Here is a 25,963-nt window from a genome sequence, read left to right as displayed (position 1 = left end):
GAACTCTAGCAATACTACTGCAGTAATACAAAACAGTATTAGTTCCTAATAGTTATTGACGGAGGAATTCATCTGTGTCACATACTTTTGACTGTAGATGCATCACAGATAGCAAGTACAGATGATGGAGTGCCTTCATACAATGCTGTTGACAATTGTATTCTCTAAATCTTCATTTTCATTGTAAAATTCAAGATGGTTGTTGGTACCTTCAAAGTTTTCATGGCTTCTAACTTTAAAGTCATTTCATTTTCACTCCTAGTTATTTCTGGCATCTCCAAGCCTGAATGCTTGAAACCATAAGACCATAAGATGATAAGACGTAAGGGCAGAATCAGGCCATTAGACCCATCAAGTCTGCCACTCAATCACGACTCAATCTTATTGACCCCTCCTCAGCCCCTCTCCCCGGTCTTCTCCCCATAACCTTGGATGCCGGGTCTAATCAAGAACCTATCAACTTCTGCCATACATACATAGACCCATCAACCTGGCATTTACAGCTGCCTGTGGTAACAAATTCCACAAATTTACCACCCTCTGGTTAAGAAACTTCTTTGCGTCTCTGGATGCCCCCTATCTTGATGCTGTGTCCTCTTGTCCTAGACTCCCCCACCAAGGGAAACATCCTTTCCATATCTATTCTGTATAGGCCTGTCAGCATTCGAAAAGTTTCATTGAGATCCCCTCTCATCCTTCTAAATTCCAGTGAGTACAGACCCAGAGCATGAAAAGAAGTGGTTCCAAAACCGATGCTTGTGGAACACCACTAGTCATGGCAGCCAACCAGTCAAGGATCCTTTCATTCCCACTCACTGCCTCCTACCAATCAGCCAATGCACTAATCATGTTAGTAACTTTACTGTAATAGCAGGGGCAACTTGTAATACAACTTGGTAAGCAGCCTCATGTGTGACACCTTGTCAAAGGCCTTCCAAAAGTCCAAATATACAACATCCACTGCATCCCCTTTCTCTATCCTACTCTCTATCCTATTCTCCTCAAAGAATTCCAACAGGTTTGTGAGGCAAGATTTTCCCTTAAGGAAACCATGCTGACTTTGTCCCATGTTTGTCCTGTGTTACAAGTACTCTGTCACCTCATCCTTAACAATCGACTCTAACATCTTCCCAACCCACTGAGGTCAGGCTAACTGGTCAATAATTTCCTTTCTGCTGCCTTCCTCCTTTCTTAAAGAGTGGAGTGACATTTCCAATTTTCCAGTCCTCTGGCACCATGCCAGAGTCCAATGATTTTGAAAGATCATTTCTATTGCCTCCACAATCTCTACTGCTACTTCTTTTTGAACCCTAGGATGCAGTTCACCAGGTCTGGGTGTACTCTATGTCTTTCAGCTTTTTGAGCATCTTCTCCCTTGTAATAGTAACTACACCCACTTCTCTTCCCTCACACCCTTCAACATCTGGCACATTGCTGTGTCTTCCACAGTGAAAACTGATGCAAGATACTCATTTAGTTCATCTTGTCCCCTATTACTATTTCTCCTGCCTCATTTTCTAGCAGTCTTATATCCACTCTCATCTCTCTCTTCTTTTTTACATACTTGGAGAAGCTTGCACTTTGATATTGTTTGCTAGCTTGCTTTCTTGTTTCATCTTTTCCCTCCTAATAATTCTTCAAGTTAGTCTCTGTTGGTTTTTAAAAGCTTCCCAATCCTCGATCTTCCTGCTAAATTTTGCTTTGTTATATGGCCTCCTTTGTCCTTACATTAGCTTTGACTTACAGAATGGCACAATAATTGAACTCCAAACTGTGCAACACACTGAGATGTAATAATATCATGCAAACCGCTATACTACTGAGACATCCAAACCAATGGACATACAACTGAGCTCCCATAATTTTAAATTTGGAAGTCCAACAAACGTACATACAATTGTTCCTATGAATGACAGAACTAGCTTCCTCTCCCTCTTCCCACTTGTTCTTTCTTATTGGTCTCGAGTGTTCTTAATGTCATTCTTTAAGACACTTTGGAGGTACGGTTACCATATTGAATGTTGTTTGTATAGTTTTCCAACATGGTCATCTGCAAAGACAGAACCTATTTGTTACAAGGGAAGGCTGGTGATAGTTGCTCATACAGAGAATCGGCTTGAGGAAACTATACTGAATTATTAACAGCACATTTGCCATGTACAAAGCACGTTCAACAGGTTTCAATAGGTACATTTAATATCAGAGAAATGTATACAATATACATCCTGAAATTCTTTTTCTTTGCAAGCATCCATGAAAACAAAGGAGTGAATGAGCAGTGAAAACAAATGACAGTTAAATGTCAGAACCCCAAAGCCCCCCGCTCCCCTCTCCCACATATAAGCAGCAGCAAAGCAATGACCCCCCTCCCAGCACTGTGCACTCAAGCATGCAGCAAAACATCAATAAAGACACAGACTTGCAATACCCCAAAGACTACTCATTCACCCGGTAATTTGACATACCACAGGCTCTCTCTCCCCCTAATAAGGAAAAGAGAGGCGTCTTCCAGGCTGCAGTCTTGGCGTACCCAAGAGTGCTGGTCATGAGGTCCCGAGAGTGGGTCCCACTTGCGCAAAGAGCCAAAGTCAGCATATAACTTAAGGTCAGGGTCTTCAAAAGAACCTTGAAAGGGAAAAAAAGAGATATTAAAGATAGAAATAGAGCTTTATCCGAAGATGCAAGCAAAGGAGTCACCGTTAGGCACCGTCATCCTCCTAAGCTCCACTTCCAATTGGAGTGTTTTAACCATTTTACCATGAAGTACGAGATTCTCATCTCTTACTGAGTCAATATCGTCCACACACATTTGGAGTGTTTTAACCATTCTACCATGAAGTACGAGATTCTCATCTCTTACTGAGTCAATATCGTCCACACACATGACCTCCTGACAGCATACTACTCAAAAGTCAGTACCTTTAATATGGAAGCAGAACGTTGTTTGCCAAGATAATAGTCATTGCCTGCTACTAGTTAGACTCAAACCACATTTGACAATGAGCAGTATTGATGCACAACATTAGTAGAAGAACCTGTTGTTGCAGAATGTGCAATCTGATTAACCAACACAATTAGCTTTAAGAATTAGGAAATAAACCCAGGAGGATCTGAGAAGATGGATATAAAGCATATGCTTCAGTTTTTGCTTGCATAGTAAGTAATAAAGAATGGGAAAGACAGTCTGATTAGGAGTAAAAGGCAAAAGACCGAAAAGATATTGGATATATTTGAAATAACCTAAAACTTCTAAAATCCTGAAGAAATAATACTTTATGCTTGTTATATTTAATATCTGATGCAAGTGGTTGAATGGAACTGATTAATGTTTATCTCATTGTTAAAAGAGCATTACTAATAATTGGAAGTACAAACTATCTGCAGTGGATTTAGTTTGTACCTGTGGGCAAATACAGAAATTTCAGGTGACGAGATGTGAATCAGTCCTGAGGCAGATAACTAATAGCAGAGAACTTTACGCAGCACACACAAAATGCCGGTTGAACTCAGCAGACCAGGCAGCATCCATGGAAAAGAGTAAACAGTCGACATTTCTGGCCAAGACCCTTCATCAGGACTGGAAAAAAAGATGAGAAATTAGAGCAAGAAGGTGGGGGAGGGGAAGAAGTACAAGGTGATGGGTGAAACTGGGAGAGGGGAGGGGTGAAGTTAAGAGCTAGGAGGTAGATAGGTGAAAGAGATAAAGGGCTGCAGAAGGGGGAATCTGATAGGAGAGGGAAGAAGACCATGGAAGAAAGGTAAGTGAGAGGAGCACCAGAGGCAGGTGATGGGCAAGTAAGGAGATCAGGTGAAAGAGGGAAACAGGAATGGGAATTGTGAAGGGGTGGGGGGGAAGCAATTACCAGAAGTTTGAGAAATCGCTGTTCAATTGAGAACTTTAGACTGTTTAGTACATGCTTCAATTTTAGCCCTCCTTAACAGAGCTAGGGTTGTACTTGGGAAAAGTTAAATGCCCATAGATTCCAGACATGTTTGTTAAATCCAAAAAAGTACTGGAAGTATGTTTTGTGACATCTGTGCTTTTCACAGCCTTTTCTAACAGGACCTTTGATATCAGCCAAAGCAAAATACACAAGCTGTTGGCTCAGAAATTATGAGAATAAATGCCCTTTTATAAATGCCAATGTTGTGCTACAGTTTCCAAGAGCAAACTGGAAGCCTGTAATTTCTGCTTACAGGAAACAGGGACGTTGAAGAACTGACAAAAATTTGTTCCCTTAGTTAAAACTTCAAATATTTTAAAGGGAAGTCAGCCCCATATGGGTATTGATATATGTGAAGGGACATTCTCAACTTCCAGTCTGAAAGAGATTGGAATTAAAGTGGAGAACTACCTTTGGTTCACAATGCAGGAGACTTGGTGTGGAGAGTGTTTGGGAGCTGTTTGTTGAGGTGTGGTTGGACTGTAAGAAATAGGAGTAGATTTAGGCCATTCAATCCTAGATTATTTATTTCCCCCCCCCAGCCCCTTCTCCTCCCTGCTCCTTATAATCTTTGATGCCCTTACTAATCCAGAATTTATCAACCTCTACTTTAAATAATAGACAAGGGTTATCATGTCCCTTGGTATTACAGGAAAGTTACTGGCATGGTCATAGGAGGTGGTGAGTGGGAATAAAAGGATCCTTTTCTGTTTGGCTGCCAGTGACTAGTGGTACTCCACAGAGGTCGGTGATAGGACCGCTTCTTTTTATGCTGTATATCAGTGATTTAGATGATAGAATAGATGGTGTTGTTGCTAAGTTTGGAGATGATATAAAGATTGGTGGAGAAGCAGGTAGAGTTGAGGAAACAGGTAGGCTGCAGAACAGATTAGGAGAATGGGCAAGAGAGTGGCAAATGAAATACAGTGTTGGAAAATGCATGGACATGCACTTTGGTCGTAGATATAAATGTGCAGACTATTTTATAAATGGGAGAAAATCCAGAAATCTGAAATGCAAAGGCTTTTGGGAGTTTTGTGCAAAACAGCCTAAAGATTAACTTGCAGGTAGAGTCAGTGGTGAGGAAGGCAAATGCAATGCTAGCATTCATTTCAAGAGGCATAGAATACAAGAGCAAGGATGTGATGCTGAGGCTTTATAAGGCACTGGTGAAGCCTTACCTTGAGTATTGTGGACAGTTTTGGGATCCTCATCTAAGAAAAGATGTGCTGGCATTGAAGAGGGTTCAGAGGAGGTTCACAAGGATGAATCCAGGAATGAAAGGGTTATCATACAAGGAACATTTGATAGCTGAGGGCCTTTACCTGTTGGAATTTAAAAGGATGAGGGAGAATCTCATTGAAACCTTTCAAATGTTGAATGACCTAGACAGAGTTGATGTGGGAAGGATGTTTCCAATGGTGGGGGAGTCTAGGACAAGGGTCAGGATAGAGGGGTGTCCATTTAGAATGGAGATGTGGAGAAATTTCTTTAGCCAAAGCATGGTGAATTTGTGGAATTTATTACCACAGGCAGCTATGGAGATCAAGTTATTAGGTGTATTTAAGGCAGAGCTTGATAAGTTCTTGATTGGATACGACTTTAAAGGTTATGGGGAGAAAACTGGAGAGTGGGGCTGAGGAGGGGAAAAAAGGATCAGCCATGATTGAAGGGTGGAGCAGACTCAATAGACCAAATGGCCTAATTCTACTCCTATGTCGTATAGTATAATATCCCAAATGACTTTGCCTCCATGGCCACCTGTGGCTGTGAATTCCACAGATTCATCACTCTCCAGCTTGAATAAATTCATCACTAGCTCTATTCGAAAAGAACATTCTTCTATTCTGAGGTCTCCATATTCACTCTAACTAGGCATTTGTGTTGGGGCTGTGATTGTTCATTGGAATGTAGTTGTGTCAAGAACTGTGATTGGTTGAGGTGTAATTGTCACGTAGGATGTGATTATCAGTTGGGATGTTGTGTCATAGTCTCTGATAATTGGTGCGAATGAGAGAAAGGGGATTGAATGGTGGGTTCAGTTGTGTAACGTGTCCCCGTGCTCAATGTTTCTGTGATTTGGGATGGAATGGTGGGTTTAGTTGTGTCACGTTTCCCTGTGTTCATTGTTTCAATGATTCGGGATGGAATGATGGGTTTAGTTGTGTCACGTGTACCTGTGCTCATTGTTTCAGTGATTTGGGATGGAATGGTGGGTTTAATTGTGTCACATTTCCCTGTGTTCATTGTTTCTGTGATTTGGGATGGAATGATGGGTTTAGTTGTGTCACGTGTACCTGTGCTCATTGTTTCAGTGATTTGGGATGGAATGGTGGGTTTAATTGTGTCACATTTCCCTGTGTTCATTGTTTCTGTGATTTGGGATGGAATGATGGGTTTAGTTGTGTCACGTGTACCTGTGTTCATTGTTTCAGTGATTTGGGATGGAATGATGGGTTTAGTTGTGTCACATTTCCCTGTGTTCATTGTTTCAGTGATTTGGGATGGAATGGTGGGTTTAATTGTGTCACATTTCCCTGTGTTCATTGTTTCTGTGATTTGGGATGGAATGATGGGTTTAGTTGTGTCACGTTTCCCCGTGCTCATTGTTTCAGTGATTTGGGATGGAATGATGGGTTTAGTTGTGTCACGTGTACCTGTGCTCATTGTTTCAGTGATTTAGGATGGAATGGTGGGTTTAATTGTGTCACATTTCCCTGTGTTCATTGTTTCAGTGATTTGGGATGGAATGATGGGTTTAGTTTTGTCACATTTCCCTGTGTTCATTGTTTCTGTGATTTGGGATGGAATGATGGGTTTAGTTGTGTCACATTTCCCTGTGTTCATTGTTTCTGTGATTTGGGATGGAATTTCCCTATTAAAGATACAGCAGCTGAAAGTCAAAGGATGGTTGACAAAACTTTGAAATAAAATGAAGACAGCTTCATGTGATAGGGAATGGTGTGTGCTAATGATCACTGCCAGTTGGTGCTCTGTGTGGTTATCAAGAGAGAGGACATAAACGTGGTAACATGAGTACAGAATGGTTTCCCCATTAGACACAAAGTAGAAGTTTGCAGTATACAGATGAAGCAGTTGTGATGGAGGCAACAGGGCCTTTACGGTCAAAGTGCTAATTAAGCGGAATTTACAAGGATGTTACCGGGACTTGAGGATCTGAGTTATAGGAAAAGGTTGAATAGGTTAGGACATTTTTCCCTAGAGCTTAGGGGAATGAGGAAAGATTTGACAGAGGTATACAAAATTTTGAGTAGTCTAGATAGGGTAAATCCAAGCAGGTTTTTCCCACTGAGGTGAATGTGACTTGAACTAGAGATCATATATTAAAGGTAAAAAGTGAAATATTTAAGAGGAACCTGAGGGGGAACTTTTCGTTCAGAGGGTGTTGTGAGTGTGGAACAAACTGCCAGAGGAAATGGTGGATGCAGTATTGATTGCAATATTTAAGAGAAGTTTGGATGGGATGGTTATTTGTGTCCTATGGTCCAGTTGTGGACAGTGAACTAAGCTGTACAACAGTTCATTATGAACCAAATGAGCCAAAAGGTCTTTTTCTGTGCTGCTGTGAGTCTATGACTCTATGACTCTAATGGATAGTTATTCATAATGGGGATTGGCAGATACTTTGTTTCTGGGAATCATTTAAATCATCAGTCCTTAGTAAAGAACAAGGTTAGTCTCTTGGACATGTTTTGAAAGTCTTGCAGTGGGTGGCATTACTTGTGTTGTCCAATACCGTTTGTTGGAGTCAAGAATGGAGTTGCGTTCCTGCACTGATCGTTTGGGGGTTATGTGATTGGGTGTCTATAACACTGCACACAGGCAGGATTCATGGGCTGTTGGGAAGTTTCTCAGGGTGTGGCATGGGATTGAAAATCCCAGATGTCGTAAACATCACTGCACTTGTTCAGTGTTCAAAGCAATCAGGACATACGTACACAGAAACCCAGGGTGAAAATCACAGATTTTGTGATTGATCCACTAAATTCTTAGTTTTCATTCACATTTCTTCTCCATAGAAATTGGACAATATAGTACACAAAAATGATCCAATGTCAAATGGTTTTGCTGGTCTCTAATTAAAGAAAAATACTTGTAATTATTTTTAAATAGTAGTTCACCATATAGTTTTCAAGTAAGGTAGATTTCACATGCAAAGCTACCTTTACACATAACCATCAGCATCTTCTAAAGTTAACAATAAATAACCATAAATAATTCTGTGGTCAAGATTTCTACTCCTGTGCTGTGAGGTATTTTATTTTAGCAGTTTTCCACAAAACCAGTGTTTCCTACTCATAAGAGTGTTTTGGCTTTGGCTAAAGATAAGGAGCCATGTTGTCCATCTTAAGAATGTTGTGCCAGAGAATCAGGGTTGTTTTGCTACGTGTTTTAACTTTCTGCCCTGTGGAAGATTCTTAAGACCTGGAAGAATGGGATTTCTGAAGGACAGTAGTCTGGTTTGGGGTATTTTTGGCAGGATCTTTGGAAAGGAGCACAATGGAAGATGCTTGCTGAATGTCATTCAAAGGAGAGACCCCTTTGTAAGAAGTGCTTGGCATAGATGAATAGTGCAAAACAGGAAGTGCCAATACTCCTGAGTTTGCCAGTTTGTTCCAAATGGTCTTCAAGGAAAGTTTGCGGCTGTTTGTATGGAATGGTTCAGAGTGTGAGTTATCAAAGTGAAGCATCCAACTACTTTCAGAAATGAGCTCCAATGTTTATGTGCACATTGGACTGGTTTAACTGTAATGGACCCTTTTTCTTTTCCCTGTTAACTGTTTGTTAAGATTGAAATATTGGTGAGTATACTCTCTTTATAATGTTATGCTGGTATATGATTTGTCATTTCCTGGCAAGTGATTACTGTGTATAGGGCAGTAGTTACACAGCATTCGCAGCAAGCAATGTTCCTCACCAGAATATTCCAACCTTACTATTTGGTTGAACCCCAAATTATACTGACCCTGGAAGGATATTGCTTATGAAAGGTGGCCTTCTCACTGCTGAGTCAGGTAACTGTTAGCAGAGTTACCTAACGAGCCGTTGGTATACGAGCCCGGTGAGAGGGTTGCAATAAAATCATCCGTCAGTAAAATTGTAAATGAATAGTAATATTTCTGTTCTGCTTTTCATTGTGTTATTCTGGAAGACCTTTTCATGAATCAGTGACTTCTATGTTATTTTCAGCTACAATTTGTACGCTTTATAGTTTTGTGTTTGTGCAGTGATTGCTCTACATTAACAAACTGTTTTAATGGCTTTTAAAATCTAGCACCATTTATCAGGTGTGCTGGTTAGAAGAGAAGAAGCCTTCATCAATTCTGCCAACTACAGTGAGATCCAGGTCCCACAACCAGCCACTTCTCCTTCCCACCCCTTTCCATCTTCCACAGAGACCACTCCTTTTGTGACTCCCTGGTCCATTTATCCCTCCATACCAAAACCTCCCTAACCCTGGCATTTTCCCCTAGGACTGCAGGAATGCCTATTCTATAGCTCCTCTCTCACCACCTTCCTGGTGAGAGAACAGATGTTTATTCTAATCCTCTGCAACCTCATCTACTTCATTCACTTCTGCCAACATGGCCTGTGCTACATTAGTGAGCCCCAAGAATAAATTGGGCAATTATTCTGCAAAGCTGCTGCTCTCTCTTCGTAGTTCCCAGTTGCATGTCATTTCAATTCCCACATCAGCCTGTCCACCCTCGGCTCTCTCCACTGCCAGAATGAGGCCGAGTGCAAACAAGAGGGACAGCACCTCATATTCTGACATGCACAGTCACAAAGATGGCATATCATTGGCTTGTGACTACTCAGGCAGAATTTCACTTAACCCACACTTCTGGTTCTCCCCACCAGATACCCAAACTCTCCCTCCTTCCAATCCTCATCCAGTCCAGTCCCCTATTGTTCTGCTCTATTCCACAGTGACCACCCAGCCCCTATCCCATTACCCACTTTGTCCCCTTCTCCTCCTGCTTCCAGCCACACATTTTACTCACTGACTCACCCACTGGTTCTGGCTCCATCTGCCCTTTATCTTTCCCATAATGGTTCCCATTAATACCTCCCTTATTTAACACATTCAGCATTAGCAATTCTTGTTTACCACGCACTTGCTTATCGCCATCTTCACCCCTGACTCCCCTAACTCCATTTGCTTTGTGTCTACCTCTTGTAAAAACCACCTGCCTGCGTCACTCTCCCCCTCTTGACTCATCCTGCCACTGTCCATCCGTGTCACTTCGTCCACCAATTACCTCTGGAGTCTGTATCCACCACTCATCCTCTCCTCTGTATACTGGCAATCTCACCTCTCCATCCTCAGTCCTAATGAAAGGTTTTCACATGAAACGTAAACAATTTATTTTCTCTCACAGATACTGTTTGACCTGCTCAGATTTTCTAGCATCTGCAGCTTCTTATGTCTCCAAGAAACACTGCAATAGAAACAATTACATAAACACATTGAGAGTCATAAATCTGTAGATCTTCTCCACTGCATTCACAAAGTTCTATGCCTGAAAGTGGATATAAAGAGGTCCAGGGAAATATAGCTGTGATAAAGGGCTGCAGAAAGTAAAAAGTGTTGTAGAGGAAATCAGTTGATGATTGATATCTCTTGCAAAGCCATGGGGATGGTTAACTCATCTGGAACAGAGCTTGTGCACTCATCAAGGGTAAACTCTACAGCCTGACACAACAGAAGTATCACTTGTCAGCTTCTTGGAGATCTTTGGTGATGAAGTCCACCAATTCCACCTAACACTTTATAATGAACTAAAAAGGCACCAAAAATGTCAATGTAAGTGTGAGAATCTGATTTCTACATAATAGTAAAGAGCATGAGACTGAATCCCAAGGTTTTCAGCACTTCAAAAGAATTATAGAAATAAGTGCTTATCAATCAGCAGAAACTGCTGTTGTAGAGGAAGGTTGTATCAATAGCAGCATAAGGCTCTATATCTGCTGAATCTCTCCACTCCTGCAGTTAGTTCCAGCCTGGTTGTCAATTCATTCACAGTTGTATCAACTTTCATTAGACATCACTGCTTAAAATTTGGTCTTTTCTTTAACTTCTCCATCTGACCAACAAATTTCTACTTGAATGGGGCTTGCCACTCTCTGAAGCTGAAAGTGAATGCTGACACTGCAGATAGGAAGCAGTAACAATACTAAATAAATACTGCTTATTTACAGCATCAATCTAAATGGGAGTCGTAGAGTCATAGAAAAGTATGGCCCCAGATCAAGCCCTCCGGCCTATCTAGTCCATGCCGAGCTATTTAACCTGCCTACTACCATCAATCTGCATCAGGAGCATAGCCTTCCATACCCCTACCATCTCATGGCCTCTAGTTGTCGTCCTACCCAACCTCAGTTGAAAAAGTCTGTTTGCGTTTACCCTATCTATACCCCTCATAATTTTATGCCTCTGTCAAATCTCCTCTCAATTCTCTATGTTCTAAGGAATAAAGTCCTAACCTATTCAATCTTTCCTTCTCACTCCGGTCCTCCAGTCCTGGTAACAACCCAATTTACCTGTGATGCCACTTTCAACAAATTATGGACCTGTATTCCCAAATCCCTTTACTCTTCCCCACTCCTCAGCACCCTACCATTTACTTTGTAAGACCTATCCTGGTTGGTCCTATGAAGTGTCTCCCTCACACTTGTCTGCATTAAATGCCATCTGCCATTTTAAACCCATTTTTCCAGCTGATCCTCACCATTCACTATACCCCTAATCTTGGTGTCATCCACAAATTTACTGATCCAGTTAACCACATTGCCATCCAGATCATTGATAGAGATGGCAAACAACAACACATCCAGTACCAATCCCTGAGGCACTCCAGTAGTCACAGGCCCCCAACTCAGAGAGGCAACCACCTACTACCACTCTCTTGCTTCTCTCACAAAGCCAGTGTCTAATCCAATTTACTACCTCATCTTGAATGTCAAGCAACTGAACCTTCTTGACCAACCTCCCATGTCAGGTGCCTTGCTAAAGTCCATGTAGACAATATCCTCAGCCTTGCCTTTATCCAATTTCTTGGTAACTGTCTTGAAAAGCTCTAAACGATTGGTTAGACCACGCACAAAGCCATGCTGACTATCCTTAGTTGGTTTGTCTTTCCTAATACTTATTAATCCAGTCCCTTAGGATACCTTCCAGTAACTTTCCCACTGACCGATGTCATCTTTCTGTAGCAAGGATGAAGTTAAGCAGGGACAGTAGATGTTGCTATGCTTTTGTCAAGTCTTGACAAGACTGGAATGAGAGGAAGGGAGTTAAATACCACCACAGTGAAACACCAATTGGCTGGAACGTGCATACTCATGAGTGTGAATGTTGAACACATTTTGCAGTCCATTGCTGAGGCACACAGGGCTCTTGGCCGAGTCCATGCTTGTGACAGGGAGTGATCATAAAAGCAGATATTTGGCCACTTCACACGTCGTAGGGACTGGCTTTGACACATGCCAGAAAACTGCCTGAATACGTTAACACATTAGCATCTTTTTAACATATATTCCCCAAGCCAGTGAATGTCAATCTGTTCCTAAAACAGATCTGCCAGGTCGCTTGGATCTTATCACAAAAAGGCACTGTTTTAAGACTCAGCACAGGCTGAGATAAAGAAGTACTGTGGTGAACACATTCACACGGGGACAGTGAGTGAACATTTCTGCACAACTACAGTTTTATTTCCTGTCTTGCTCATTCATGGATGCCAATGTACCTGTGGAGTAAAGGTGAGAGCAACCCTTTGCATCAAAGATATTTAAAGTTACTTATATAACTCATGTCAAGTGTTATTTGTTTTCTTTTAACCATATAACCATATAACAATCACAGCACGGAAACAGGCCATCTCGGCCCTCCTAGTCCGTGCCGAACTCTTAATCTCACCTAGTCCCACCTACCCGCACTCAGCCCATAACCTTCCACTCCTTTCCTGTCCATATACCTATCCAATTTTACCTTAAATGACACAACTGAACTGGCCTCTACTACTTCTACAGGAAGCTCATTCCACACAGCTATCACTCTCTGAGTAAAGAAATACCCCCTCGTGTTTCCCTTAAACTTCTGCCCCCTAACTCTCAAATCATGTCCTCTCGTTTGAATCTCCCCTACTCTCAATGGAAACAGCCTATTCACGTCAACTCTATCTATCCCTCTCAAAATTTTAAATACCTAAATCAAATCCCCCCTCAACCTTCTACGCTCCAATGAATAGAGACCTAACTTGTTCAACCTTTCTCTGTAACTTAAGTGCTGAAACCCAGGTAACATCCTAGTAAATCGTCTCTGCACTCTCTCTAATTTATTGATATCTTTCCTATAATTCGGTGAACAGAACTGTACACAATATTCTAAATTTGGCCTTACCAATGCCTTGTACAATTTTATCATTACATTCCAACTTCTGTACTCAATGCTTTGATTTATAAAGGCCAGCGTTCCAAAAGCCTTCTTCACCACCCTATCTACATGAGACTCCACCTTCAGGGAACTATGCACTGTTATTCCTAGATCTCTCTGTTCCTCTGCATTCCTCAATGCCCTACCATTTACCCTGTATGTTCTATTTGGATTATTCCTGCCAAAATGTAGAACCTCACACTTCTCAGCATTAAACTCCATTTGTGTAGTACTCTAGCCCTTCAAGTCACCCCAGCAACCCCCAACATGATCACAGGGCAACTTACAGTGACCAATTAACCTATCTGCTGTGTCTTTGGACTGTGGCTAGAAACCAGGGGACCTGCAGAAAGTCAATGTTTTCCACAGGAAGGCACACAGAAACTCCTTACAGAATGGCACTGGAATTGAACTCGAAACTCCGGAGCATTCTGAGCTGTAATAGCACTATGTCAACCGCTATGCTAACGTTGCACTTGGAATATATTTATAATCTATAAACTGTATAAGACCACACAAACATAACACATAAGAACAGAATGAGACCATGCCATCATGGCTGATCTATTAATCCTCTCAACTTCATTCTCCTGTCTTCACTTCATAACATTTGATGCCATTACTAATCAGGAATCTATTAACCACTGCTTTAAATATATCCAAAGACCAAAGTCTTGGCCTTCACAGCTATCTGTGGCAATGAATTTCACAGATGTACCATCCTTTGGCTAAAGAAATTCCTCTTCTTTCTGTTTCAAAGGGACTTCTTTGAATTCTAAGGCTGCACCCTCTTGTCTGAGGCTCACACATTATAGGAAATATCCTTTCCATGTCTGCTCTGTCTAGGGAGGCTTTTCAATATTCAATAGGTTTCATTGAGATGCCCCCGCCCCCATTCTTCTAAATTCTATTGAGTGCAGGCCCTGAGTCATAAAACTCTCCTCTAATGTTAATCCTTTCATTTTCAGGATCATCCTCATGATCCTCCAATGGACCCCTTCAATCCCAGCACACCTTTTCTTAAATAAGGGCCATGAAACTACTCACAATACTCCAAGTGTGTCTGACAAATGTAATACCTCTGCATTATATCCTTGCTTTTACATTCTAGTCTTCTCAAAATACATACTAACATTGCATTTGATCAAGTTCAAATTCAAGTTCAATATAACCTTATACTTGGATACCACCAAATCAAACAAAATTCTTTTAGTCCAAGGTGCACAACCCAATACATATAACTCACTCTACAACAGATAAAGTAGTATTGCTACAATAAATTAACGGTAAAAAGGTGTATTTACAACACGTTAAAACCTAAATATTATAACTCTGCTGGTGCTTCATATGATGAGACCTGGGTGGTGACGGAGTTCAGTCGGCTTATGTCCTGGGGGAAGTAGCTTTTTCCCATCCTAACAGTTCTTGTCCTGTTGCGATAGTCCATAAAAACATGAGATATGGCAGCAGAATTAGACTATTCGGCCCATTGAGTCCGCTCGGCTATTTCCTTACAGCTGATCCAATTTTCCTCTCAGCCCCAATCTCCTGCCTTCTCCCTCCCTTCATGCCCTGACCAATCAAGAATCTATCAACCTCTGCCTTAAATATACATAAAGACTTGGCCTCCACAGCTGCCTGTGAGAAAGAATTCCAGAGATTCACAAAGAAATTCCTCATCTCTGTTCTAAAAGGGCACCCCTCTATTCTGAGGCTGTATCCCCTGGTCTTAGACTCTCCTCCCATAGGAACACTCTCTGCACATCCACTCCATCAAGGCTTTTCACTATTCAATAGATTTCAGTGAGGTTACCCCCTGTTCTTCTAAGCCCCAGTGAGTACTTGCCCAGAACCATCATAGAATTATTTTCATGAACCTCCTTTGAACCCTCTTCATTTTCAGCGCATCCTTTCTAAGATGAGGGGCCCAAAACTTCTCACAATACTCCCAAGTGAAGCCTCACCAATGCTTTATAAAGTCTCAACATCACATTCTTGCTTTGATCTTCTAGTCCTCTTGAAATGAATGCTAACATTGCATTTGCCTTCCTCACCACCAACTCAACCTGCAAATTAATCTTTAGAGAATCCTGCACAAGGAATCTTGTCCCATTGCACTTCAGTTTTTTGTATTTTCTCTCGTACTGCAAATAGCCAACCCTTCCATTTCTTCTAACAAAGTGTATGGCCACTTCCCAACACTGTATTCCATCTGCCATTTCTTTGCCGTCTCCTAATCTGTCTAAATCCTTCTGTGGCCTCTCTACTTCCTCAAAACTACCTGCTCCTCCACCTATCTTCATATCATTGGCTAACTTTGCAACAAAGTCGTCAATTCCATCATCCAAATCATTGACATATAACGTAAAAAGAATCGGTTCCAATAAAGACCTCTGTGGAACACCTCTAGTCACCAGCAGCTAACTAGAACAGGCTCCATTTATTCCCACCCTTTGCCTCCTGCCAATCAATCACTGCTTTATCCATCTTTGAATCTTCCCTGTAAAACTTGTTAAGCAGCATCATGTGTGGCACCATGTCTTAAAATCCAAGTACACAATGTCAACTGATTCTCCTTTGTCTATCCTGCTTGTTATTTCTTCAAAGAATTCCAAAAGATTAGTTGGACAAGTTTTACCCTTGAGAAAATCATACTGTCTACGGCAGGGGTGGGCAAACTTTTTGACTTGTGGGCCACAAAGGGTTCTAAAATTTGACAGGGGGGCCGGACCAGGAGCAGATGGACGGAGTGTTTTGGTAATACACCTCATAAGAGAAAATAAAATATCATGGGATATGTAGAAAACATGTGCTTTAATTTCAATTGAAAATGAACAAATGCATTACAACAAAATATCTGTCTTTGAAGTCCCATGGTATTTAGCTATTTATTGAAATGACTTTTAAAACACTGAAAATTAAATGAATAAAATACAGCTTTTTTTAATAGTTACAGTTATTTTAAAGCACTGAAAATTCTGTTATCATTCAAGATATTATCATCATCACTCTCCTCCTGACTGTCTTTATTTCAAAAACGGTAGGAGATGCAGGTCTACTTGTCCTGCTCCTTCTTATTCAATTGTCCCCTGTGCCAAAACTCAACAACGACCAGCACGAGGACAGAACAGTGACAGCGCACCAGTATGCGGAGCGCGTTACTTGATCTGGAGCGCATTTTTTATTTTGAGAACGTACGTGCACCTGCACACTACTCATGTCCATCACTTAACAGAAATGACATGTAACATGTAAGACTTATTGAAAAAAATATTTTCAAATGCATTTTTTACATAACACAATGAAGAAACTTATTTTTAATTTCAGTGGGAACAGTGTTGTTGGTCTCCCTATTTAGCCAGCGCATCAAAGTCTGGATTTAGTTTTGTTGTGGCAATTCTCAGGATGGATCTGAGGTGTTGGTCAGTTAACTTGGATCTGTGGCTGGCTTGTGAATGCCTGTTCACACAAATAGGTCGAGCCGAACAAAGAGTAAAGCGCAAATGTGGAGTAATACGCTGCACCTCAACAAAGGTCAATGTATATAGAGTGTGTCATCTATTGGGAAAACGCCAGAATTGCGGGGAAAAAAACGTTAACAAGGTTTATTAATATAATTTCATCAAGTTTTGCGGGCCGGATTAAAAAGCTTAACGGGCTGTAGTTTAACCATGCCTGGTCTACGGTCTACTTTATCGTGTGCCTCCAAGCACCCTGAGTTCTCATCCTTAATAATTGATTTCAATGCCTTCCCATCTACTGAGGTCAAACAACTTTCCTGCCTTCTGCCTTTCTCCCTTCTTGAAGAGTGGGGTGACATTATCAATTTTCCAGTCTTCCGGAACCGGTCCAGAATCTACTGATTCTTGAAAGATCATTACTAATGCCTCCACAATCTCTTCAGACACCCCTCTCAGAACCCTGTGGTGTACACCGTCTTATCCAGGTGACTTAACTACCTTCAGACCTTACAATTTCTCAAGAATCTTTTCTCTAGTAACAGTAACTTCACACACTTTATGACTCCTGACATCTGGAACTTCCACCATGCTGCTGATGTCTTCCACAGCAGATATTGATGTAAAATACTTAATCAGTTTATCCGTCATTTCCTCGTCCCACATTACTACCTCTCCAGCATCAACTTCCAACAGTCGGATATTCACTTTCACCTCTCTTTTACACTATGTGTATCTGAAGAAACATTTGATATCCTCTTCAATATTATTGGCTGACTTACTTACATATTTCATCTTAATGACTTTTTTAGTTGCCTTCTGTTGGATTTTAAAAGCTTCCCAATTCTCTAACTTCCCATTAATTTTTGCTCTAATATGTGCTGTGTCTTTGGCTTTTATGTTGCTTTGACTTCTCTAGTTAGCCACAGTTGTGTTATCTTTCCTTGAGAATACTACTTCCCCTTTGGAATGTACTTCCAGATCCAGATCCAGCCATTGCTGCTCTGCCGTCATCCCTACCAGTGGTCTTTTCCAATCCAACTCCTCTCTCATGCCTCTACAGGTTGAATCACTGATTCCCCTTACTCTCCTTCCAAATTTCCTGGTGAAATCGATAATGTTATGCTCACTTGCCCCTAAAGTTTCTTTTAACTTAAGCTCTCTAATCAATTCTGGTTCATTGCACAACACCCAATCCAAAATAGCTGATCCCCTAGGGAGTTCAACCAGAAGCTGCTATAAAAAGCCATCTCATAGGCACCCTAGAAATTCCCCCTCTTGGAATCCTGTACCACCCTGATTTTCCCAATCTACCTGCATATTGAAATCTCCCATGACAATTGTAGCATTCCCCTTTTGGCATGCACTTTCTGTCTCCTGTCATAATTTGTAGACCACTTTCTTACTACCGTTTGAGGGTCTGTATAGATCTCCCATCAGGGCTTCTTTACCCTTGCAGTTCTTAGGTTCTATCCACAGTGATGCAACACATTCCATCCCTACGTCACCTATTTCTAATGACTTGATTTCACTGTTTTTTACTAACAGATCAACTCTGCCTTTCTGCCTGTCCTTTTGACACAATGTGTATCCTTAAGCTGCCAGCTATAATCTTCTTTCAGCCATGAATCAGTAATGCCTACAACATCATACCTGCCAATCTGCAACTGTGTTATAAGTTCATCTACCTTATTGGGAATACTGAATGCATTCAAATACAGCACCTTCTGTCCTGTATTCACCCTTTTCAATTTTGTCCACCTTTTACGTTGCAACTCATCCTGTTGATTGCAATTTTGCTCTATCACAGCCTCTCGTCACTACACATTGCCTCTGTTTGTAAACCAGCTACTTCAGCTATAGTACCTCCTTCCCAGTGGTAAGGCATCAAATAGAAAGTTGGACGGATGGGAGGGATCAGTGACAATGCTAAGGACCTTCCTGAGCACTGATTCAACCTTGATGGAATACTGCACAAGGACACCCATGTCCCTTTTTACTTACAATTTCTGAATGTGTTCCCTGTTTAGAAAATAGTCTGTGCCTTTACAATGAGTTCAGTTGAAAATAGTTATTTCAAGGAACTGACAGACTAGTTACTTTGCTTCAGTAAGTATATTCCTGTCTTTCCCTGAACTTGATTGATAACAGCAAGATGGAGTTGTACAAAGTGAAAGTGTGCAGGATTGCCAAAAGACCAGGAAAACATAGCCCTGCTTTGCATCTGACTGAATATATGTCCTAAAACAGACATTTTGAAGGTTTAAGATGGTAAAGAGAAGAACTAGTAATCTAAATACATTTAAAAATATTCTGATTCAGTTTAGGTTGGATGTGCTGTCTGAATATGTGAAGCCTGATCAGTGCTATATGAAGTGTATAGCTTTGCAAAATAGGTAAAAGGGCAGTGTAAAGGTACTACAGTATGTCTTTTCAGACTGTTCGAAATAAATGTTGTCAAGTGTCATGCCAACATTTGGATATATCACTAATGAATGCAGTTGAATATCAATAAATATTACCAGATGCTCCCAGGAAGTATCTTTGTTAGCATGTAGAAAGGAGCTGAATGTACTGTAAAACGTTATTCCAGAACGATTGTGTCAGTAGTCAGTCAGAAATATTCTAAACCTATCAGGCAATTACAATACATAAAAAAAACTTCAACTGCACAGCAGTAAAAGGTGTTGTTCAGCACTCCTGCGACAGTAAATAATAGAACCCTCAGAGCTCATCCGGAGAAATAATGTGCAAGTGACTTCACAATACTGCAGGATTTCCGATATGTAGAAACACATTACTTCAACTAACAACATGGAGTATGATTAAGGAGAGACATCTCAGTATTTGATGAAGCATTACATTTGGCCTTGTGGTGTGAACTGATCTTGAGAAGTCATCTATCACCCCTTCCAGCTTTCTGTCAACGGGAATATACTTACGGCCAGTGAAAACTTTTACATCACTTTCCAAGATAAAATATTTTAGAATTTCCAGGATTTGTAAGCCAGTGAACAAGGCTGTGTCTATAACTGAGCAGGATTGAACCAGCCCTCCTACACAGTGAATTTTACTGATCCCATCCTGTATAGAAACATAGAAAACCTACTGCACAATACAGGCCCTTCAGCCCACAAAGCTGTGCTGAATATGTCCTTATCTGAGAAATTACCATAGCCCTCTATTTTTCTGAGCTCCATATACTTGTCCAGGAGTCTCTTAAAATACCCTATCGTATCCACCTCCACCATCGTCGCTGGCAGCCCATTCCACACACTCACCACTCTCTTCATAAAAAACACCTACCCCTGACATCTCCTCTGTACCTACTTCCAAACACCTTAAAACTGTGGCCTCTTCTGCTAGCCATTTCAGCCCTGGGAGAAAGCCTCTGACTATCCACATGATCAATGCCTCTCCCAGGTTACCTCTTATCCTCCGTTGCTCCAAGGAAAAAAGGCTGAGTTCACTCAACCTATTCTCATAAGGCACACTGCCCAATCCAGGCAACACCTTTGTAAATCTCCTCTGCACCCTTTCTATGGTTTCCACATAGTGAGGAGACCAGAACTGAGCACAGTACTCCAAGTGGGGTCTGTTCAGGGTCCTATATAGCTGCAACATTACCTTTTGGCTCTAAACTCAATTCCACCATTGATGAAGACCAATGCTTTCTTAACCACAGAGCCAACCTGCAGAGCAGCTTTGAGTGTCCTATACACTTAGGCCCCAAGATAATATATATGCCACATTAAGAAATCAAAAAGGGCTAGTGATACATTATTTCTGAAATTTATTTTAATGAAGGATTTCAGAAAATATAGAATTAATGCACTGATCCAAACTGAATATTTCCCCTATAAGCGTGAGCAAGATGGTGGCATAACTTAGAGTAGTTAACTTTCTTAAAATTGTATTTCTAAAATGATGTTGGAAAATTTTGGAACTTCTGTTATAAAATGAAGTCTTTTTTTATTTTGTGTCTTTCCTGTGCTCAAAATATCTTACCATTATTTTAATACTCAGCTGTGATTGTCATTCTGTAGATAAATTTATTCATCAAGCGTCAGACAGCTAGATCCCTGGAACCAGTGAGGCAATGTATGATCAGACAACATGGTCTTTGTGGATCAGACTTAGTCGGCAGTACTTCCAAAATCTTGCTGACATTGAATTCAGACTGCACTCTCAGCTCATTTCCTTAGCCTGTCAATATCTCTTGTGGAAACTGCTGTCTCCCATTCCATCTCCTTTTGTTTCTCTTTTCCAATAGCTTCTCTGCTCTATTCATTTTTGTGTTACAATTTATAAATCCTTGGGTTTCTCCAGTGAACACTGAGATGATATTTTGTCAAAAGTTTTCCTAAAGTCAAAGTAAAGTTCTACATCAACAGTATTTCCTCTATCATGCCTGTTAAACTCCAGAAAGTGTTGACGAAGTTTTATAACAGTCACCCATTTTGAAATTTACGCTGGCTATCTCTATCTTGTCCTTCGTTGAATTATCTAAAGTTTTCATGAGGTGAATGTAAACTATAACTATCCTATGATTATAGAGCTATGTCCCTCTGCTGAAGAATATATTGTCTATTTTCCAGTCCCAAGCGCACATACGTGTACAGACTTTAACTATAATAACCAGAATTTCATGGTAGTCTTTTGCACTGATTGATTATGATTTTTCAAATCTTTGTGCTCTGCATTCCCTTGGCCAACTTGTCAAATCTTTCCCTTTTATGTTCCTTAACCCTCCTGAGTGTCACTCAGTAAATGCACAACAATGATGTCTCATTTCAGATGTTGCACAATTCATCTTGAAATCCTCAGTTGTTGTTCAGGTGAAGCATTAGCACTGAACCAGGCTGAGGCTGTTGGCTATGTGCTGTTCATATGGATGGAATAATGACTCAAAATTTGGCACAATATTGATTTATAAATTAGATTAATTGATTCTTTATAGTTTGAGTTTTCAAAATTGAATTTATACCTAAGCTTTAGAAATTTCCCTGCTTAGATCTACAGATGTTATTTCAGTTTTCCTTAATTTTGTTCATCTTGTTTACTGCGTATCTTTGCAGTTCAGTCTACAAATGGCTCAGTGGGAGAAGTGTCAATTCATGTAGACCTCTTCACTCACCCTGGTACTGGAGAACATAAAGTTACAATTAAAAGTAAGTGTCAAAACTAATCTGGTATCAATGAACCATGCACCATATAGTATGTAACAGACTTAGTCGTGACAATTTGAAGTCCATCAGAGTTTTGATCTTTCCTTACAGTTGTTGCTGTCAATGAGCTAATCTGGCACACAACAACTATGTTCCGACCATTTGTAGAAGTTCACGTGATTGGACCGAATCTCAGTGACAGGAAAAGAAAATTTGCCACAAAGACAAAAAACAATGTTTGGTCACCTAAATACAACGAGACTTTTCACTTGTAAGTGTTCTTATTCAGCCTTTGTGTTTGACTCCTTAGTTACATTTCCTTAATTGTTCATTTGAAATTGAACTGTTTCCTTCAAAGGGTTTCTGTTTGCAAAGATAATACATTCTAGAAAGCAAAGTATACTATTTGGAGAAAAATTTAGCCCAAAATGAAATCGCCTAATGAAACTCAAGACACTTTTCAACTCAAATCCAACCAAGTTAATGCACAACCTCCTATTACCCCATAACCTTGTAGTTGACTTGAAGGCTGAGCTTTAATTTGTGGAATCTCAGTATTCAGCCATTGGATGAAAAGTTCAGAGCACAGAACTGCCCATCTTTAAAAACCAAGGTACTTTCCCTGTGAGTTATCAAGATGTCTAATTTGGAAAAATTAGATGTTACCTTGTTTCGGTAGTATTTTGACACATTGAAGCTCTTTGTTGAGGTGGGTGGTGAAAGCTAATTTATATCTGATTTGCAATATAGTCAATATGGGAGGTTTTTTGGCTCAGTCCAGCTCTAGGTTTGGGAACATGTTGGGAAGAAAATGAGATTTTATAGGATTAGTATGAAGGAGTGTTTGGTGGTCAGTATAGATTGGGTGGGGTGGCAGATTTCTTTCTGTGCTCTGTGGCTTGACCTGGGGCTGCCTTGCCTCTCTCCTATGGTCCCAGTCACAAAGTTACCATGTACTCCATGTGCTCCACACGGCACAGCATGGCTGTTCAGTCAGGTGACACGAGATCGATAGTGTGATAGAGGTGCAGTGACCCTTTAGATCAACATCTGTGTCACCAGTGAATCACCAGCCCATTGTGCCTCTGAAGTAGAAAGAGACAGAGATCTCAGGAAGCAGTGAAGAGCTCTCAGCAACTCCTGATATGCCATTGAAAGTCAAGACCAAACTATGAGTTATAGTGGCCTTGTACTGTACTGTTACCACAAAAAAACAGGTTTCACTTCAGGTCAGTGATAATAAACCTGATTGTGAGTCAGTGAGATGTGAGTAAATGTGGTAGAAGGCTCAACAGGGAGGGTGGGAAAATCCCCAAACTGAAGATTTATTTGTATTTGCAGCATTCTGAGTAATGAGAGTGGCCCAGAGTTCTATGAACTACATGTGACGGTGAAAGATTACTGCTTTGCCAGAGAAGACCGGATCATCGGACTGACGGTCATCCAGTTAAAGGATATTGCCGAGAAAGGGAGCTGTGCGTCGTGGTACACTCTCATCAAGAACATTTACATGGATGAAACTGGCCTGACAATTCTCAGAATACTGTCACAGAGGACCAATGACGAAGTGGCCAAAGAATTTGTCCGCCTCAAATCAGATGCCAGGTCTACTGAAGAAACCACATAAGAAGCAGAGGAGAGATCTGCACAGCAGCAGGATTCTCCTCAGTGCATGTCTGTTTTCAATGTGTGGGTATGTTTATCTGAATGTGCGGCTGTGAGCAGAAAATTACAAAGTCCAGTAATGAGATGAGGGGGATGTTATCTCAGACAGTCCATTCTAATGATAAAGTGCCAAATCAAGATTACCCAAGGGAATTTTCTCCTGGTATTTTATGTTATTTTTCAATTTGCTAAATGATTAAATTCTAACACTGACTTGCTATTTTGTGGTTTTTAACACTAAGTATTTGGTCCTTCATTTGTGACAGACATTGTCTCTTGACTTCTGCAATGTTGGGCTGTGTCTTTCCAGAGCATGTTAATGTACCTCAGCTAAATTACATCCTAAAACTTACTAGTATACTTTACATTTTTGAAAGTTGCATTTTCCCCACACTAAGACACTTATACTGAAGTAACTATTCATAACATTTACATTCATTTCAATTTTCACTTAATTTACCATTTTTTCATATTACTGGTCCATATTAAGACCATAGACCATAAAATATATCATCAGAATTGGGCCATTTGGCCCATCAAGTTGCTCTGCCATTTCACCATGGCTGATCCATTCTTCCTCGTAAAGGAGCAAAACAATTAATATTAACTTTGTTTTATTTCTTTTTCTGACACTTCACTGTGAAGATGATACTAGCTGACATTGTAATCAATTTTATTAAAGAGAAACAGCTCATAAGCAAACTGGCATTGTTAATTTACAGAAGTTGCCAAAGGAATTCAAGGTCCATTCAGTACTTTTTATGCCACGTGAAGAGGCCACATATGTTTACAAAGCAATGGGCTGTTTTGGTGATTTGAATAGAAAAATTACTATGTTTCTGATAAATAGTGAAGCTGTTACTATTTTCAATGATGCAGTTGTATATGTTGCTTTATAAAATGGTAATATTGTTCTTGCTGTATCCCCCATGGTTTCAACATTTTCAACAACTGGTAATTATGCAACATCCTGATGTATTGCACTGATGTTGAAATGAGTGTCATGTAAATATACTTAGTGAACAATTGTACAATAAAGAATTGAAAAGTTCCAGTCTTGCATCACAATATTTGGTGCCAAACTTGTTCAGTGTTTGATGTTGCAATTGTACTCACATGGAGTACAGTATACATTCTGGGTGCCTCACTTTACCAAATGCAGTAACACTGGAGACAGTACAAAAGGCTAATTCCTATGATGAGAGACTGTACTTATGGAGTTCAGAAGAATGACAGGTGACCTTATTCCAATATATAATATCAGTGGGTTTGATAGGTTAGATGTTAGGATATTTTCACGCAGTGATAGAGTCTCGAACAAGAGGACATAACTACGGGGTAAGGGGTTGGTTATTCACTCCTTCTCAAGATCAGCAAGATCAAAGAGCTGATTATTGACTACAAGAGGAAGAAGCCAAAATCCATGAGTCAATCCTCAAGAGGTAGAAACAGTCAGCAGCTTTAAATTCCTTAGTATTAACATATCAGAGACTCTGTCCTGAGACCAGCATGTAAGGCATGACATCACCTCTACTGTCTTAAGTTCACATAGATTTGGCATGTCACCAAAAACTTTGACAAAATTCTAGTGGAGAGTATTGCATCTGGTTGCATCATGGCCTGGTATGGAAACACCAGTGGCCAGAAACAGAAACGACTATAGAAAGTGAATACAGCCCACCATTTTCATGGAGCACAGCCACAAGATCAAGTCAAGTCAAGTTGCTTTTTATTGCCATTTCGACCATAAACTGCTGGTAGAGTACACAGTAAAAATGAAACAACGTTCCTCCAGGACCCTGGTGTTACATGAAACAACACAAAACCACACTAGACAATGTAAAACACAGAAAATACACTAGACTACAGATCTACACAGGACGACATAAAGTACACAAAACAGTGCAGGGCAGTACAATAATAAATAAATAAATAAACAAACAAACAAGGCAATAGGCACAGTAGAGGACAAATTTCAATATAATAAATGATGTAGATGTCAGTCTAGACTCTGGGTATTGAGGAGTCTGATGGCTTGGGGGAAGAAACTGTTACACAGTCTGGTTGTGAGAGCCCGAATGCTTCGATACCTTTTGCCAGATGGCAGGAAGGAGAAGAGTTTGTGTGAGGGGTGTGTGGGGTCCTTCACAATGCTGTTAGCTTTGCAGGTGCAGCGTGAAGTGTAAACGTCTGTAATGGTAGGAAGGGAGACCCCGATGATCTTCTCAGCTGACCTCACTATCCGCTGCAGGATCTTGCAATCGGAGATGG

General features: G+C 40.6%; 1 protein-coding gene across 1 annotated transcript in view; it reads left to right on the top strand.

The window, feature by feature from the left end:
- Positions 1-23,748, top strand: part of LOC132382383 (protein unc-13 homolog C-like) — a 575,658-nt gene extending 551,910 nt beyond the window's left edge. Inside the window, 3 exon segments of the mRNA XM_059952510.1 lie at positions 21,938-22,030; positions 22,139-22,298; positions 23,369-23,748. Of these exon segments, the coding sequence (XP_059808493.1) occupies positions 21,938-22,030; positions 22,139-22,298; positions 23,369-23,654 (539 nt within the window). The 3' untranslated portion in view covers positions 23,655-23,748.
- Positions 23,749-25,963: the final 2,215 nt, after the last annotated feature.

This window comes from Hypanus sabinus, chromosome 28 (assembly GCF_030144855.1).
Source record: "Hypanus sabinus isolate sHypSab1 chromosome 28, sHypSab1.hap1, whole genome shotgun sequence".
Taxonomy (NCBI): Eukaryota; Metazoa; Chordata; class Chondrichthyes; order Myliobatiformes; family Dasyatidae; genus Hypanus; species Hypanus sabinus.
Note: the sequence above shows the minus strand (reverse complement) of the source record. Positions and strands in the feature narration are given on the sequence as shown.